Genomic DNA, 15538 nt, shown 5'->3' with positions numbered 1-15538 from the left:
ACTACTAAATAATAAACTAAAATTATTATAGGTTGAAAATAGTTGAAGTTTATGATGCAAAGGAAGGGATATATTTTAATATCTTAATATTATCAATTACATAGAACATATCCTTCAATATTACAGATCAAATTAGTCATGTAACAATAGAAAATGATTATTACATGACCAAGGAAAATTTACATTTATGTACACGATCAGTAGAGAGAGTTATAAGTGAAACAAGTAGCTACAATGGAGCAGATACATATCAACAACGAAGGCAGCAGAGTTACATTTAAGAGCTTACTCATGCCACCGTAGCCGGCCAGCGTGATCGCCCCGTCCGCCACCACTCGAGCCAGAGTTCCAGCCTCCGTCGACAGCAGCCCCCCGTTGTACGTCCCTCTCTTAAGCCGCGACGACATCACCCGCGACAGGAGCGACAGGTTAACGCCTGATAGGGGGAGGGGAAGGCACATCAGCTAGCTAAACAATTGATTTTTCGACCCCGGATCCTCTATTGCATCCAACTCGATGTTGCACGAAGATGCAATAGAGGATCCAACTTAGGGGGAGCTTCAGCACCCCCAAGCTCCCCCTAGCCTTAAAACTTCCGTATTTTGCCGGAAATTCCTCCAAGATATACTTGTGCGTCTGCTACCACATCAAGATAGAAGGTTACCTTCGAGAACTTCAGCAGCTACGAAGGTGAGCAGAGCCGAACAGACGTACTGTGGAACGGAATAAGGGATTATAACGTGGAAGCTGAAGACGATGCCGATGCACACCATGATCTCCGATGCTAGTAAAACTTGCCTGCACTCGCAGATAAGGGAGACGAAGACATCTTAGGCGTATCTACGTAGCAAACGAAGTAAGAAAAACGCGGTTGCTCTGAGTTTTTCACCTTTCCTCGAACATGTTGCTGAGGTAGCTCCCAACGAGAACGTTCACGGGCAGGACGGTCAGCCCGAGGCAGGCGAGAAAGATAGCTACATTGCCCGATGACCATACGAAGTAGTATGCGGTGATCACGCTCGATTCGGCCAGCAAGACCTCCATTGCATACTTGAGCATGAAGTATATGAACAACTGTACCTTAACTGAAGGCGTAAGCAACTTATATGCAGAGACAATGGATGTCACAGGTTTATGATTCTCCCCTGCTTCCTCATTGTTGTTGAATTCTTGATCATCATCATCATCGTTGTCTTCGTCATCGTCGTGGTCGTCTCGCTGCTTCTCCAACGAGCTCGTGAGCAGCGGCTGGGAGAGAGCGTTTTTGAAAGCCCCATTTTCCAGCCCTACAATGCAAGGATATATGCAACAGATCAACTTTGAACAGGGAGATTAAAGAGCCAAGTTGTCCGAATGCGCATACCGTTGCTCGTCCGCTGCAACGGAGGATTTAGCTTCTCGTCGTTGGAAGGCTCTCGAAACGACACCGACAACCACAGCAGGTAGAGTAGCCATGCCAGAGCCATGACCCATCCGGGCAGAGTGTCCTCATTGAATGTGATGCTGAAGACCTTAAAGTTGGTCTGGAGCAACGCGGCGAGGGCGGGCCCACACGCCATCCCGAGCGCGCTGGCGCTGACGAAGCCGGCGGAAGCCTTCAGACGCAGCTTCACGGGAACGCAGTCGCTGATGTAACGACGATTCACAGCCCTCGCAGACCCCAATCTGAAACCAACTAGTGTTTCAATTTTCAAACATTCCCCAAAAACTTCAATTATTAAGCACATTTTGTCATTTTGGTTCGACTTTTTCGATTCTCACCCGCAAAACACACGGCCGATGAGAAGCACGTATATGGAGTCGAGATCGTAGGCGAGGGCGTACAAGGTGTTCCCGATGAGAAGAACGATGCTGCTGAAGATGAGGGGTTTCATATACGACTTATTCGACCAAGCACTGAAATACACTGAGGAGAAAACCTGAGCAACGGCCATGGAGCCGATGACAGCCCCACACACAGTCGCTGCAGCTCCGAGGCTCAACGAGTAGCTGTCCGCTGTCGGAACGATTATGTAAGTGTTCACCATGTACAGAAATGTGTTCGCCAGATTAAGAACAAGAGACATCGAATGATATCTTCCATCAACATCAACATCAACATCAACATCAACATCAACATCAACATCCACATCATCATTATCTGCAGCGGTTGGCAGCTCCTCCTCAGGTATAAGAGCATGTTTCCCTATATACTGAAGGAAATCTGTCGAATTCGACAATCGATCAACTGCAGCCTTGATAGACTCGATCACAGGATCCTGCAAAAGAGAACTCCAATCAAGTTTTGGACATAACGTTAAGGCCAACACATCTTTACTAAGCACAAAAATGGCCATTATTCACCGGGGGAGACAAGGCAGGCTGATCGTAGATTGAGGTGCAGCTCCTCCCCCGGTGGTCTTGGAGATCTGCAAGGTGCCGAGATAAGGCACCAACGACAGCTGAAATGCCCTGCACGTGCAGTTCGGATCATCTCAAATATGATGTGTGTGTATATACACGGCCGGCCCTTGATTCGTTACCTGAAGATCGGCCTTACCACGTGCTTCAGCACCTGCTTAAGCTGAGAGTAGGGATGGTTTGCGCGCGTCTTGACATAGTGATTAGTGAACTTATAACCGAACCTCTTATCAAACTTCTTCAGGATCTTGCGAAGTCCGATGGCGTTCAGTTCCACGAAATGCAAGAGCTGCAGAAGCTCCTTCCCCACAGCTCTATACGATTCCTGCAGTTGAGGTATCATTGCAGCATCGTTGTGCTGAACGAGGGCATCGTGCTGCTCCCCGAGAACGGATAGCTTACTCGCCAGATGCCCTTCTTGTTCAAGTAAAAACAGGACGGTCTTTTCAATCTGCAGTTGTTCTTCAAATTTTTCATCTCTTTCCTTTTCTAGTCAATTAAAATCGGAGATGATATGATTTTTGTGATTTTGCTACCTGGTTATCAAGAACTCTCGAGAAATCCTTGAGGACATACTCGCGATTCTGTTCTGAAAATTCAATTTGCTGAGCATATTGCTTCACTTTCTTCTTCATTAACTTGTAGTTAATGTAGAAGCTGCCCCAAAACATAGCATAATCATGTTACGTTTACGCCTAAACCACATCACATGTTGTATATCTTCAAAGGAAATTCTGCTTCATGATATTCTAAGTAAAGTGAAACAGGGATTCCATAAAATTAAAAAGTTTCACCAACCAACTCCTTTTTCACCTCAAAATCAAGATCACACATTCATCATTCGATATTAAATAAGAAACATCAAGAACTAGACTAGGAAACTCGCAAATCAACAGAACACAGAAATTCAATAAAAAAAAAAAATACCTCTGCCACTCATGAATTTGTAACTGTTTCAATTTTTTGCCGAATGCAACCATCCTTTATCTAGCTGTCAAACACCTGCAGCCACGAACAATTTATAATCTTAGAAATTTGGGAAATTCAGAAGAGAAGCCCTTATCGCACATCATCACAGATAAAGCCACGAACACATGCCAAAAAAATAAAAATGCAATCTTGATTTTTCATGATTCTAAATTAGAGAATATATATATCTATTTCCTCATCAGCTGAGCTCAATAGCAAGGATGAAATCTTTTTAGGCACGTGTTAAATATCATGCCATAGATTGTTCCCGCAATTGAAGATTCTGCATTTGCATGAAATGAAGAAAACCCAAAAAAGGGTTTTGTGTTAAATTAATTAATCTGAATTCTGAAACAAAGAATTTACCTCCCAAAATGGCAAAATCTGATGACAGGGACAGAGGCGAGAGTCTGCAGCAGAATCAAACTTCAATGGCGTTGGGTCCCAGAAAATTATTTGTTACTCAGAGGATAAAACACAGTGTGTGACTGTGAGTCAAGACGGTATCCAATGACCATGCGGCTCGGTTTCCGCAACTGCAGATCATCAATGGCGTCGCCACATGTTTCTATCCTGCTAAATACCCGACAAATTCAAATAGTGATCTTTCTTTTATAAACAATCATGTCCAATCAAAAAGTATGATTATATATTTATCATCAATCACAATTTAATGTCACCATCGATCGAGTATATATACCGGTCGAAATGTGAGGTCCAAGAGAAGGAAAAAAAAATTGGATTATTGTTCTATTATGAATCTTTTAATTCGATTAATTTGGTTGCTCAACGGATTATTATTGTTCTCTTTTTCTTTTTTTGTGGTTTTCGTATTTTTCTCTCTTTTCCTTGATTTCTCATTCGCGTACAATCATGTGTAGTTTATTGCAGTTGTGAGTTGCCATAGCATAAAAGCGATAACCCTACAAAAAAACGCGAAAATAGCGGCGAAAATTACCGACGGCGATTTTGCCGTCGGTAATTACCGGCGGCACGGCGGCGGCATTTCAGGCGACCCGAACTTTCGCAATTGCAGGCCAATTACCGACGGCACAATCGCCGCCGGTAATTAGCGGCGACGCCGCCGCCTGTAATTGTAAAATACGCATTAATTAATTAATTTTATACAATTACCGACGGCAATATTGCCGCCGCTAATTAGCGGCGGCAATTGCCGTCGATAATTAATTAATTATAGGGCAGACCCATCCCTTCTTTTTTCAGTTTTGCGCCGCACACAGAAAACCCTCCTCTGCTGCTGCTGCTGCTGCTGCTGATTCCGGTCTCCACCCGCCTCCGCCGACCGCCGCCGCCGATCGGTGGCTTATTACCGACGGCTTTGTGCCGCCGCCAATTAGCGGCGGCAAACGCCGTCGCTAACTTTCCGGCATGGCTCCGCCGGACTCCGGTGGAATTACCGACGGTATTTATGCCCTCGGTAATTAGCGGCGGTGGTTGCCGCCGCTAATTCTCCGGCATTGCTCCACCGTTTAACGGCGGACATTCCGGCGGCAACGCCGCCATTAATTGCCGACGGCGGCCGATCGCCGCCGGTATTGTCGTTACCGACGAGTCGATTAGCGGCGGCAGCTTGCCGTCGGTATCACCGCCGGTAACACTATTTACCGCGCGACCGTCTTTTTTTACCGACGGCATTTTTCCGTCGGTAATTACCAGTTTTTTGTAGTGTAATGAGTTATGGAGTATTATTTAATTTATGAAATACTAACCAAATATTGTATATACATTAATACATATATCAATTATAAATTTCAAAATGGAAGGGTTAAAGGGCAAAAAGATCACGGTGAAATTAGCATAGTATCGGTGAAATTGTTTATTACTCTCTCCATTCCATTTATAATATTATATATATATATATATATATATATTTTAATTGGGGTCCAAGATTTTAAATACCATAATTTAAAAGAGATATGTTTTATAGCCCCAATTTAAAAACAACTCTTTTGTATACCAAAATGAGTTAAATGACTAAAACACCCTCATATTATATCATTTTAAAAAAAAGGAATCAAGATTTTCGTCCAAGTCAATCGCCCCCCCTCCCCTCAAATTCAATTTTCGTCTCTCTCTCTCTCACGACACACTCACGATCGGAGAAATCTCACGATCGATCACCAACTCACGACGACATCGAGATGGGCGACCGCGACCGGAACGACGAGGAGTCGGCGTCGGTGTCGGCAAAAAGCTCCGACGAGGAGTGTACGACACATCCTATTCCTCCGGTGAACCCTAATTTTCGCCCCTTTCAAATTTTTAAAATATTGTAGCTTAAATTCATTGTTAAATGCATGTATGTGTGTTATAATATTTTGAGAATCATGTTTAGTTAGTAAATAACTTGAGTTTCTTGAGATTTATTGAGAATGGAGTTTTTTTTTCAAAATTTCCAGCGGTTTCCGGTGAGATTTGTTGTTTGGGGACGATGGGGGCAAGGGGGCGACCATCGTGGACGTGATGGCGCCGTCGTGGCCCACGATGGCTGCCATCGTGTCCACGATGGGAGCCCCCATCGTGATCACGACAGCCCTCTTTCCCCCCCCCCCCCCACCTTTTTTTTAATTGTTGTATTAATTCTTTCAAATACATGATTTTCTTTCTAATTGCTTTTAATACATTGATTTTGTAGGTTAATTGTGATTGAAAAAGACCTACATTGATCTATGTGACCCGTGGGTTAATCTTTATTTGAGGGCCGAAATATTCAAGGATGTGAAGAAGATTTTACTTGATATTGAAGGTCCTATCAAGAAGTATAGGTGGCTTGTAGGATCTAGAATATTTTGTCTTACCCAACTTTGAAACATATTGAGACTTATTGAGACATATTCCATGTTATTTATTTTTAGTTTGGTATGTTGTTCACTCTATTTGTTATGTTGATTTTTGTATATTATTGTCTTGAGAAACAAAAGAAAAACATAAAAAAATGTTGGTGGTTGTCGTGATCACGATGAGGGCTTCCCATCGTGGACACAATGGCAGCCATCGTGGTCACGACAGCGCCATCGTGGGCCACGGTCGTGCCCTCGCCCCCGTCGTGCCCCGCCCTCGCCCACGCCCGTCATTCGCCCCATCGTGTCCACCATCGTGTCCTACGGTCGTAGCCACGATGGTAAGACACGATGGTGGACACGATGGCTCTCACGAGTCATCGTGTGGTTATTAATATCATTTAATTTCAAACTTAAATATGATTATTGACTTGTTTAATGTATTATATTATGTTTAAAATTATAATTTAGCAATCAAGCTTGATTTGTAATCAAAATTAAACGAGTTGGAGTTATATACATCGAGATCTATGAATATCTACTTGAAAAATACTTATAACATTTCATGGAATGTTATATAGTTGTCATGACTCATTTCACAAAAACACTTAAATTATGTGTTTTAAGATTAAATGGTTTGATTAACTATGTATTAAAATATTGTTTAGAAGATATATAACATGTTCAAACTTAAATTAGTCGAATATAACATCATAAATTTCAAATTTTCAAACAATAATAACACACGATCGTGTACCCGGTGGACACGATGGTGTGATCATGGTCACGAACGTGTCCATCGTGCCCTCCCATCGTCGTGTCCTCCGTCCCCCGTCCCCTCCCCCCGTCGTGTCCTCCCGTCCCCCCGGCCCCGTCGTGTCCTCCGTCCCCCGTTCCCCCCGGCCCGTCGTGCCTTCGGCCCATCGATGGCCGTGATCGTGCAACGACCGTGCCCACGATGGACATCGACGGTCGTGCCCCCTGCCCACAATGGACACGATGGTCGGGGGACGGTCTTATCGGCTGAGACATTGCCATCGTGCCCTCGCGTCGTAGCCTTCGCCCCCTTCCCCGTCGTCCCCTCGCTCCTCGCCCCCCATCATGGCCTTCGCCCCCTTCCCACCCCCATCGCCCATCGCCGGTCGCACCCCCCTCGTTCGTGCCATCGCCCATCGCCCTCTTCTCCGTCGTGCGATTGTGGGCACGACGTGGGCGACGGTCGTGCCGTCGTCGTGCCCCGTTGCCGCAGCCCCCTTCACCTCGGTCGTGCCATCGTCGTCGCCCGTTGTGAATGCGATGGGGGCTCCCATCGTGGACACGATGGTGCCGTCGTGGCCACGACCGTGGCCCACGATGGGAGCCCCCATCGTGATCACGATGGTGCCGTCGTGTCCACGACCGTGGCCCACGATGGCTACCATCGTGTCCACGATGGGAGCCCCCATCGTGGCCATCGTGTCCGCGATCGTGGACACGGGTTTGACTTTGTCTTCAAGTGGTAGGGACCGTAAGGGCTGTTTTAGTCTTTTCACAGATTTTGGTATACAAAAGAGTTAGTTTTAAAGAAGGGCTAAATTATCTTTTTTAAATTTTGGTATTTGTTTATTAGTTTCCTCTTTTTAATTTATCTCATTTATAACAATATTTTTTTAAAAATAAAAATAATTAGAGCTACTAACTCTCCTTAATTTTCATGCATAATTTACTTTACACGTCAAATAAGTTATCATCGCTTACATTACATCATACTCCTTAATTTATTAATACAAGTGACACAGAATGAGTAATATTTAAAAAATCACGTCGTTAATTATGAACTTAAATTTGAATAGGGGTTAATTATTGCTTTTATCATATTGAATGAATTTAAGGTAAAACATACCATAATATTATTTTAACTTTTATCATTTTAATTCGTCCACAATATTATTTTTATTTCTATGTATATTAATAGGATCCACAATTAAACCCAAAAATCTCTAATAAAAAAGAGTTTTTTGAATGCCTCAATTTTATCACTAGAGCATGTTTTCATTAACAATCATCTATCAATTTAAACGTAATTAATCAAACTCAAAGTTATTGAATCCTCTAAACTACATGAAAAGTTGGTTCAAAGAAAAGCTTAAAAAAAATATGTTAATCTCATATATCTAAGTTATTCATAGAAGTTAAGAGTTTTCTGTGGAGAGCGGCTCGCAACAATTTACCTACGGAGGAGCGTCTAGTCACGAGAGGTGTTGGAGTTGGGGGTGAGTGTCCTATATGTAAGCAAGGTTTTGAGAATCTGTGGCACACCTTTATCTCTTGTCCTTTTGCGACTGATTGTTGGAGAGCTGGTAATCTTGAGACGATCATGGCAAATATCGTAGAATCTAGTGACTCTTTTCAACTGGTTCTCTTTCAGATAGTTGGCAGCTCAAGTGATTTTAAAACTAAAGCTTGCATGCTTCTTTGGCAAATTTGGAAAGAAAGAAATGCGGCGGTTTGGCAAGAGATTACGCCGATCCCGGCCTCTTCGGTGGTAGCAGCGGCTGTGACTTGGGCTGACTGGAAGATGGCGCAGGAGGTGTCTTTTCCTCGTGCTGCAAAGCAGCATCCTGCGACATGCATGGGCTGGCATGACCTTCCTGTTGGGTTTGTTAAATGCAATGTTGATGCGGCTTTCTTTGCCCATGATTCTTCGATGGGAATTGGCTTGGTTATTCGAGATAATGAGGGGAATTTTGTTGCTGGAAAGTCCATGAGGATGCCGGGGAGTCGTAGTGTGGAGGAAGGCGAATTGATCGGCATCAAGGAAGCTCTTTCTTGGCTCAAGGGTCTGGGTTATACGCATGGTGTTGTGGAGTCCGACAGCAAAAGGGCGTGTGATGTCGTTGGTTCAGGTGCTAGGAATATTTTGGAGATTGGTGCGATTGCTTCCTATTGCCGGAGAGAACTAACGTTGCTTTCGGGATTCCGAGTTATTCATATCAAGCGAGAACAAAATGTCATTGCGCATGATTTGGCTAAAGCTGCGAGAGATATTTTATCACATCATGTTTGGGATGAACCCCGTCTTATGTGGAGGGTCATCTTCATCGTCCATGTACTTGTGATTAATAATATTATCTCTCTTTTTCCCTCGAAAAAAAAAAAAAGTTATTCATAGAAGTAATTGATAATTTTTAATCCTCCAAATCTAACTCATAAATAAATTTCGACAAAACATCACAATTTTATCTTTAGCTGTTTTGACTTTTGAGCTCCATCTCTGATATTTCATCCTATCCCCAAAAAATGAGCCCAAAGACTCCCCAAAACCGCCGGAAAAGCAAAAAAACCACAACCTTCCCCTCTACACGGCGGGCCCCGCCCGCCAGCCCGAACCGTCGGGTCTCCCCTCCACCGTCCGCAGCGGCGCTCGCCGAGGGCGACCTCTTCGCCGAAGAGCTCTCGCGATTCGAGACCCTCCAAATCTCGCCGGAGAGCCCGAACCCTCGGAGTTTCCCGCACAGTGTGAAGCAGCAATGCTGGGACAAGGCCGAGAAAATCAAGGGCCGCCACCCGGATAGGTGGCGGCGCGACCCCTTGGGCAACACTGTGTTCCGGAAGCTCGTCGGATGCTCCGGTTGCCTCTGCCATGATTACGATCACATTATTCCTTACTCTAAGGTAGTCTTTTTTAATGGTGAATGATAGTGAAATGATGTAAATTGATAGATTTGAGACTCTGTGGAATCTGCTTGATTGCGATGCCGTGGAGATTTGTTAGATATATTGTTTCTCTATCGAGTATTGGTTCATATAAATTCTACAATTGAGTTTGTCTTTAAGGGTTCGTTTTAGGAGTTTTAGTGGATTTGAAGGAAGGTACATATTTTAAAGCATGGAGGAATAGTTTTGGTGATGTTAATAATTATACAATGTAGTTCAATAACCTTTGCTGTGTGAGGATGGACTAATTTGTTATATCCTTTTTTTAGTCCATTTTCATTTACATATTGGGATTATTATTATTTATTGTTAGTATCTTGCTTCTTTAGTAACAAGCAATGCTATTCTGGAGCTTATGAGTAGCTAATTTTTGAAGTGGAAAAGTTACTCTTATTGTTTTTTATGTTTTGATAAAAACTGTGACTACACAAACATAGAACAGAAGACTGATGGCTAGTTACCTTCACTTGGTTCTTTCTTGAATTTTGTCAAGTTATTCCCTTGTATGAACTATGCCAACTAGGCATTTCGAGTATAAGTTTGATGGCTTGATAGACTATCTCTTAATAGGTCGAGGATTGGGCTGTTTCAGTTATTTGGCTTTACTATACTATGGTTGTAGTTTATGTAAAATAGATGTATTCAGTGTGTTTTGTAAATTGCCATGAAAACCTAACAATTGTGTCTCGTTCTTCCAAAACTCATGTACATGTTTTTTTCTTCAAGAAACTGAATCTCAAATAGTTGACTCTTTACTGTGCTGGTATGTCTGGTTTGTAATGTTTCTACAGTATCAGTTCTGTGATTAGGTATATGTTTATTTTATTTTTATTTTTACTTTTTTGCGAGATTAGATATTTGTAGTTGATTTGTAGTATATTCCTTTACAACTCGTTGCATATGACTAGCAATGTGGCACATAACATGTGTTATGACATGAATGTGGCTATGAGTATAAAGAATGTAATAAAGAATGTAAGATTAACATTGCTCTAAAAGAGGTCATATATTCACGATTTACGAAGGGATCCTGACAAGTAGAAATCAGTTTAGGTTGTTTTCAGTTTGTTTTGGACCTGATGTAACCATATGATTTGCCTTACCTGTAGAAGTCCTGATCTTTGCTTGGTTCACTTTTAATCTCAGCAAAATTTGAACTCTAAAGTTCAGGTTGCTAGATCTAAGGTTCTTATGTAATGCTATTGGTAGATTGTTTTTTGCTTGTCTCGTTGTACCTTGTTGACAATACTGTTCAACACTTCCTAAGTTAATGATTGTTAATTGATTTCGTTGTGCTTTGTTTTTTGTCCTCATGTTCTGGGATTGCTTGACTTTATGGCATAGTGAAATATGACTTTTTATGACCAAATGTCTGAACCACCTTGGAACTATTCAAGTTATATGTATTACCCAACAAAAGTGATAGGAAGAAAGAATACATTCAGTCGTTCTATACCACTAAGGCCAATAGTCTTACTAGTATGTTGTATATTTATCTAGTTTACAGCACTACAGTATGTTTGCATGGAGAGACTTTATTATCTACATAGATGGTTGTATCATATGGGGTACACCAAATAGCTTGATGGTTCTTGTATGTATCTTACTTTCTAAAGGTTTTGTTTCTTAAGGCTTGTTATTCTATTTCGATCTGCCATGAAATTCAAGATTTGCATCTATGCAGGGCGGGAAAAGCACCTTAGAAAATTGCCAAGTGTTGCAGGTAATCTCCGCCTTATTCATAAATTTAATCTGGAGTTTCTTTGTCTTTGGAATACTTTTTTTTCCAATTTCTTTGTTCCTGTTGCTCATTCCTTTGTATCGAAAACATGCCTTCTGTTCATAAGCAGGAGATGTTATGCTATTGCCTATTTGGTATGCGTGAAAATTCTGCTCATTAGACAAGTTTAAATTATGCAATAGATTCAATGAACTTCTTTAATCAAGAGCATTCTTCTTGGGTTATTGAGTAGGTACATTAACATGTATGTAGTCATTGAGAGGACAGCTATACATTTTGGAATATAATATGGAATTCCGTTTCCTCCTTAATACTTCCACAAATTGCTTTTCATGATTCTACCTTGTACTCTTTGAATTTAGTGGAGAATAGTATTCCTGTTGGCTGTTTTGTTTGCATGTGAGAGAATCATAGGGTGCAAATTTATCCACACAAGTATCTTTCTATCTACTTTTATCTAGAAAAGAGTCGGCTGTTATATCGAATTTGATAAGTTAGTGGAGCAGTTTCTTCTTTTTGCTGATGAATATGAGTCTGATGCACTCCCTGGATCTCCATATCTTTTTTTGAAAAATAATTATATTATAAAGCTCAGTAATAGGATAATGGGAAAACTCCAAAATAATGCTTATTCGGCTCCTATCCTGTTTGCTAAAGTATACAAATGAACATGCCGTTGCCAATCATTTTTTACCTAAAAGATACCTAACTACAAGAAATTCATTTTTTACGTACATGTATTCTTCAATATTCTTTCATTATTTTCTTTGATATAACTTTCATGCTTGACTGTTAATAACACGGTTGTGTCACTGATTTTATTGCACAGGCAACTGTTAATCGATCCAAGGGAAACCGGACTGAGATGTCCAAAAGTGAGCTTATTCAGAAGAGTGCTTACTGCCGGGTTTCAGGTTTACTCGACTTCTATATTTGGCTATCTAAGCGCGTGCATAGTAACATTGTTCTCCGAAATTTACATGATACTTTTCATAAAATGTTAGAATCTTCTCTTAAATTCAAGATGGCAGGGTTTGTTATCATCAAGAGTTAACTGTAAAAATGACACACCATTTACCCCTAACTTTCAATTTTCACATGACTTTTAAGACGTTGCAGTTACAACACCGTCTTTTAATACTTCTTCAATTACAACATCCACAAAGTTTGTCTGGTTTGCACCCTAAAATGACGTTATTTTTCACAATGAAGCGACATTTTTCAATCACTGAAGAACTTGGGGATGTAACTGCAAAATATTTGAAAGTGTTATGATTGCAATATGTCTTGACAGCTGTGTGAAAGATGCAAACTGCTCTAGTGAATGTTGTGTTATTTCCACTAGTTAAACACTTTTATCATTACCAAACTCTCAAACACTCAGCCCCACAACAAGCTTAAGCTGTGTAGCAATGGAGCCAATGCCACTGATTCTTTTAGTGAGAATGTTGTTTTCATGGCTTGATGTGAATTAGTGCAGGTCGCGACATGGACCTTCTTGAGTTGTCGGCCTATGGCAATGTTCGCCGTGGCCAAGATTCCGGCGGATGTAAAATTCAATAATAAGCTTATGCATCGGCCATATGTATAGCTTAAGGATTAGTCTTGATACATGAAGGAATTCTAACACAGATGGGAAACTAATTAACTAAGGGGACGGTTACTTTTAAGGATTATTCTTGATACATAAAAACACTAAGGTTAATCCATTATTTGTTTACTTGGATGGATTGAAACTTTGGAATATTCCAAGGACCTTGATTATTTCTTTTATTTAAGCTTGTTTTATTTGATTCCTATCTCTTTCTCTTTTTTTTTTTTTTTTTTTTTTTGAAGAAATGATTCCTATCACATTGAAAGAGTGAGACCGGAAAAATCATACTCTTAAGGATAAAAATACTCAATTGTGCATTTTATCAATCATGTAAAATGAACATGCTCTAAACGACTTCGATTGCTTCAAGGTATGTATTCTATCGACCAAATAGTTGCCCGAAAGTTGTGTTAGCAGTTGAACATGAACTTGTAGGCATGCTATTTATCCCATTGTATATTACTCCCTACGTCCACTAATTTATGGCCTACTTGCTTTTTTGGTCCGTCCACCAATTTATGTCTTATATATTTTGGGTAAGTTTATATTCATATTTTAAACAAAATTGTGGGTCCCTTTAATAAATTGTGGCTTAATTGCATTGACTTTAATAAATTGTGGGTCCCTTTCTTCACTCAACTAATAAAAATACAATTTTTCTTAAAACTCGTGTTTTGTCTCCTATGCCATAAATTAGTGGATGGAGGGAGTAATTTGTTGGAAATTGACAACAGTCTACTATTGAAAATTTGTGTATTTGATGGTAGAATTTTTACTTCACCTATAAAATGAATTTGACAACGTTAATGATGCTCACTTGAAATTGACCTAATCTTCACCTTCCATTTCTTCATGGCAATTAAGAGAGAGAGAGGCAGATGCACTTAATATAGGGTAAAGATTGCAACAAAAGATTTATAGTGGAAGAATTTGACCTTTTATGATCCATTATATGACGAAATAGGTTCGATTTTATAGACAAAATAAACTATTCCTGCTGCCCCATGGCCATGACATGTCCAGAAATCAGAATCATGCCTTTATAGATAAGTGACGTTTCAACGAAAAAAAAAATAGTTTTTTCGTAATTCTCATTCAAAAATCAAAAACAAAAGTCGTCGTGGAAATTTCAACGGAACACCTTTTCGAAATCTTGGTAAATTAATATAGTCCAGTCTTGCATCAAAATCCATCAGACGATACGATCCACATACCCAAATTGATATATAACAAAATACTGTCCCCACGGGGACACCAAGCGGTGCGACCTCCTGTGTGTGAACAGTGAGGTCTCGGGTTCAAACCCCACAGCTCCCCCTCCCCAACTCCCCCAAGTCAAAAAAAAAAAAAATATATATATATATATATATAGGGGGCCGCTCCAATGAGACCCCCTAATTTTAATGAGATCTAGGGCACAATCTGGTGCATTAATATTTTCAATCCTATGGCTAGATTTTTTTTTGATTTGATTCATTATTTAATTATCTAAAGGTTAAATTTGTCATTCGTTAATTTTACATATCTGATTTATGGTATATCTTCATTGAATCATATCTTTCATATCTTTTTTATTTTCATTCATATTTCCTTTAATTCTCTCTCTTTAATTTCATATTCTTATCTTTATCTATTATCAATTCCGAATTATTTAAGATTGTCATCATCACAATATGTTTTCTGCATTTCATATATCAAATATTTTTTCTATCAGTGAAGTCGTGGGAATAGATAGCTTAGGAAGATTTATTATCGAATTATTTTAGATTGTTATTCATTATACTGCCATGTTTGTTCATGTGTATTTTTTCTACGGGTATATTACACAATTAAAATTTTAATAATTTAATTTATGCATACATCATAACTTATACAACAATTTAATTTTCAAGTTAATTATTTTCTATTTGTACTTTTAATTTATCTCAATCAAGTTATTATTATTTTTAATTGGATAAGAAATTTATTCAAAATCCAGTTATGATAAAATATGGATATATGTTGTTCATTAGCAGTTCATATGTTATTCATCTTCACTCAATCAATATTCAACATATTTCGCGATAGTATTCCAGAATTTTTTTATTCAGAGATTTAAATTGAACACCTAATAAAATAAATTATAACAACTATAAATTTCAAAACCACTATTTAAAATTCATTATCGTCAAAAGTCTTTGCTCACTTATTCATCAGAATCATACGCCATTATTACAAAGCACTGATAAAGAGAGTCGACATTCAAAATATATATAGTGGGTTAATTGGGTTAATGGTTGCTTTTAAACAATATTATGTATTCTTAATAGGTTTACATCATAGTTATTCTGATTCCAA

General features: G+C 39.9%; 2 protein-coding genes across 5 annotated transcripts; one reads left to right on the top strand and one right to left on the bottom strand.

Annotated features, from left to right (window-relative positions):
* Positions 1 to 141: 141 nt before the first annotated feature.
* On the bottom strand, positions 142 to 4029 carry LOC131008921 (SPX domain-containing membrane protein At4g22990-like). Of its 3 annotated transcripts, XM_057936039.1 has the most exons (10): positions 3736 to 4029; positions 3328 to 3402; positions 2937 to 3057; positions 2540 to 2851; positions 2344 to 2451; positions 1762 to 2258; positions 1364 to 1665; positions 890 to 1286; positions 665 to 798; positions 142 to 436 (listed from the first exon to the last, which is right to left on the bottom strand). In XM_057936039.1, exons 2-10 carry the CDS (start codon positions 3378 to 3380, stop codon positions 198 to 200), a joined length of 2163 nt encoding a protein of 720 aa, XP_057792022.1. In that variant the 5' UTR covers positions 3381 to 3402; positions 3736 to 4029; the 3' UTR covers positions 142 to 197. The 3 variants fall into 3 exon arrangements, with proteins under 3 accessions (XP_057792022.1, XP_057792023.1, XP_057792024.1); XM_057936040.1 differs by lacking the exon at positions 3736 to 4029 and having other exon boundaries at positions 3328 to 3685; XM_057936041.1 differs by lacking the exons at positions 3328 to 3402; positions 3736 to 4029 and having other exon boundaries at positions 2540 to 2879; positions 2937 to 3013.
* A 5284-nt stretch (positions 4030 to 9313) lies between these two features.
* On the top strand, positions 9314 to 13404 carry LOC131009035 (uncharacterized). 2 transcript variants are annotated; one of them, XM_057936236.1, is made up of 4 exons: positions 9348 to 9824; positions 11551 to 11589; positions 12437 to 12521; positions 13088 to 13404. In XM_057936236.1, the coding sequence occupies exons 1-4, from the start codon at positions 9450 to 9452 to the stop codon at positions 13168 to 13170; spliced, it is 582 nt and encodes a 193-aa protein (XP_057792219.1). In that variant the 5' UTR covers positions 9348 to 9449; the 3' UTR covers positions 13171 to 13404. The 2 variants fall into 2 exon arrangements, with proteins under 2 accessions (XP_057792218.1, XP_057792219.1); XM_057936235.1 differs by having other exon boundaries at positions 9314 to 9824; positions 12437 to 13404.
* The last annotated feature ends 2134 nt before the right edge of the window (positions 13405 to 15538 follow it).

This window comes from Salvia miltiorrhiza, chromosome 2 (assembly GCF_028751815.1).
Source record: "Salvia miltiorrhiza cultivar Shanhuang (shh) chromosome 2, IMPLAD_Smil_shh, whole genome shotgun sequence".
Classification (NCBI taxonomy): Eukaryota; Viridiplantae; Streptophyta; class Magnoliopsida; order Lamiales; family Lamiaceae; genus Salvia; species Salvia miltiorrhiza.
This window is presented reverse-complemented; position numbering and strand designations above follow the sequence as displayed.

Coding starts and splice junctions, on each gene's coding strand:
- LOC131008921 (XM_057936039.1), bottom strand. CDS start 3,380: ATGGTTGCATTCGGCAAAAAATTGAAACAGTTACAAATTCATGAGTGG. Junction 1,666..1,761: donor ATCGGCCGTGTGTTTTGCGG/GTGAGAATCGAA, acceptor AGTTGGTTTCAG/ATTGGGGTCTGCGAGGGCTG. Junction 799..889: donor AGCAACATGTTCGAGGAAAG/GTGAAAAACTCA, acceptor CTGCGAGTGCAG/GCAAGTTTTACTAGCATCGG.
- LOC131009035 (XM_057936235.1), top strand. CDS start 9,450: ATGAGCCCAAAGACTCCCCAAAACCGCCGGAAAAGCAAAAAAACCACA. Junction 9,825..11,550: donor ACATTATTCCTTACTCTAAG/GTAGTCTTTTTT, acceptor GCATCTATGCAG/GGCGGGAAAAGCACCTTAGA. Junction 11,590..12,436: donor AAAATTGCCAAGTGTTGCAG/GTAATCTCCGCC, acceptor TTTATTGCACAG/GCAACTGTTAATCGATCCAA.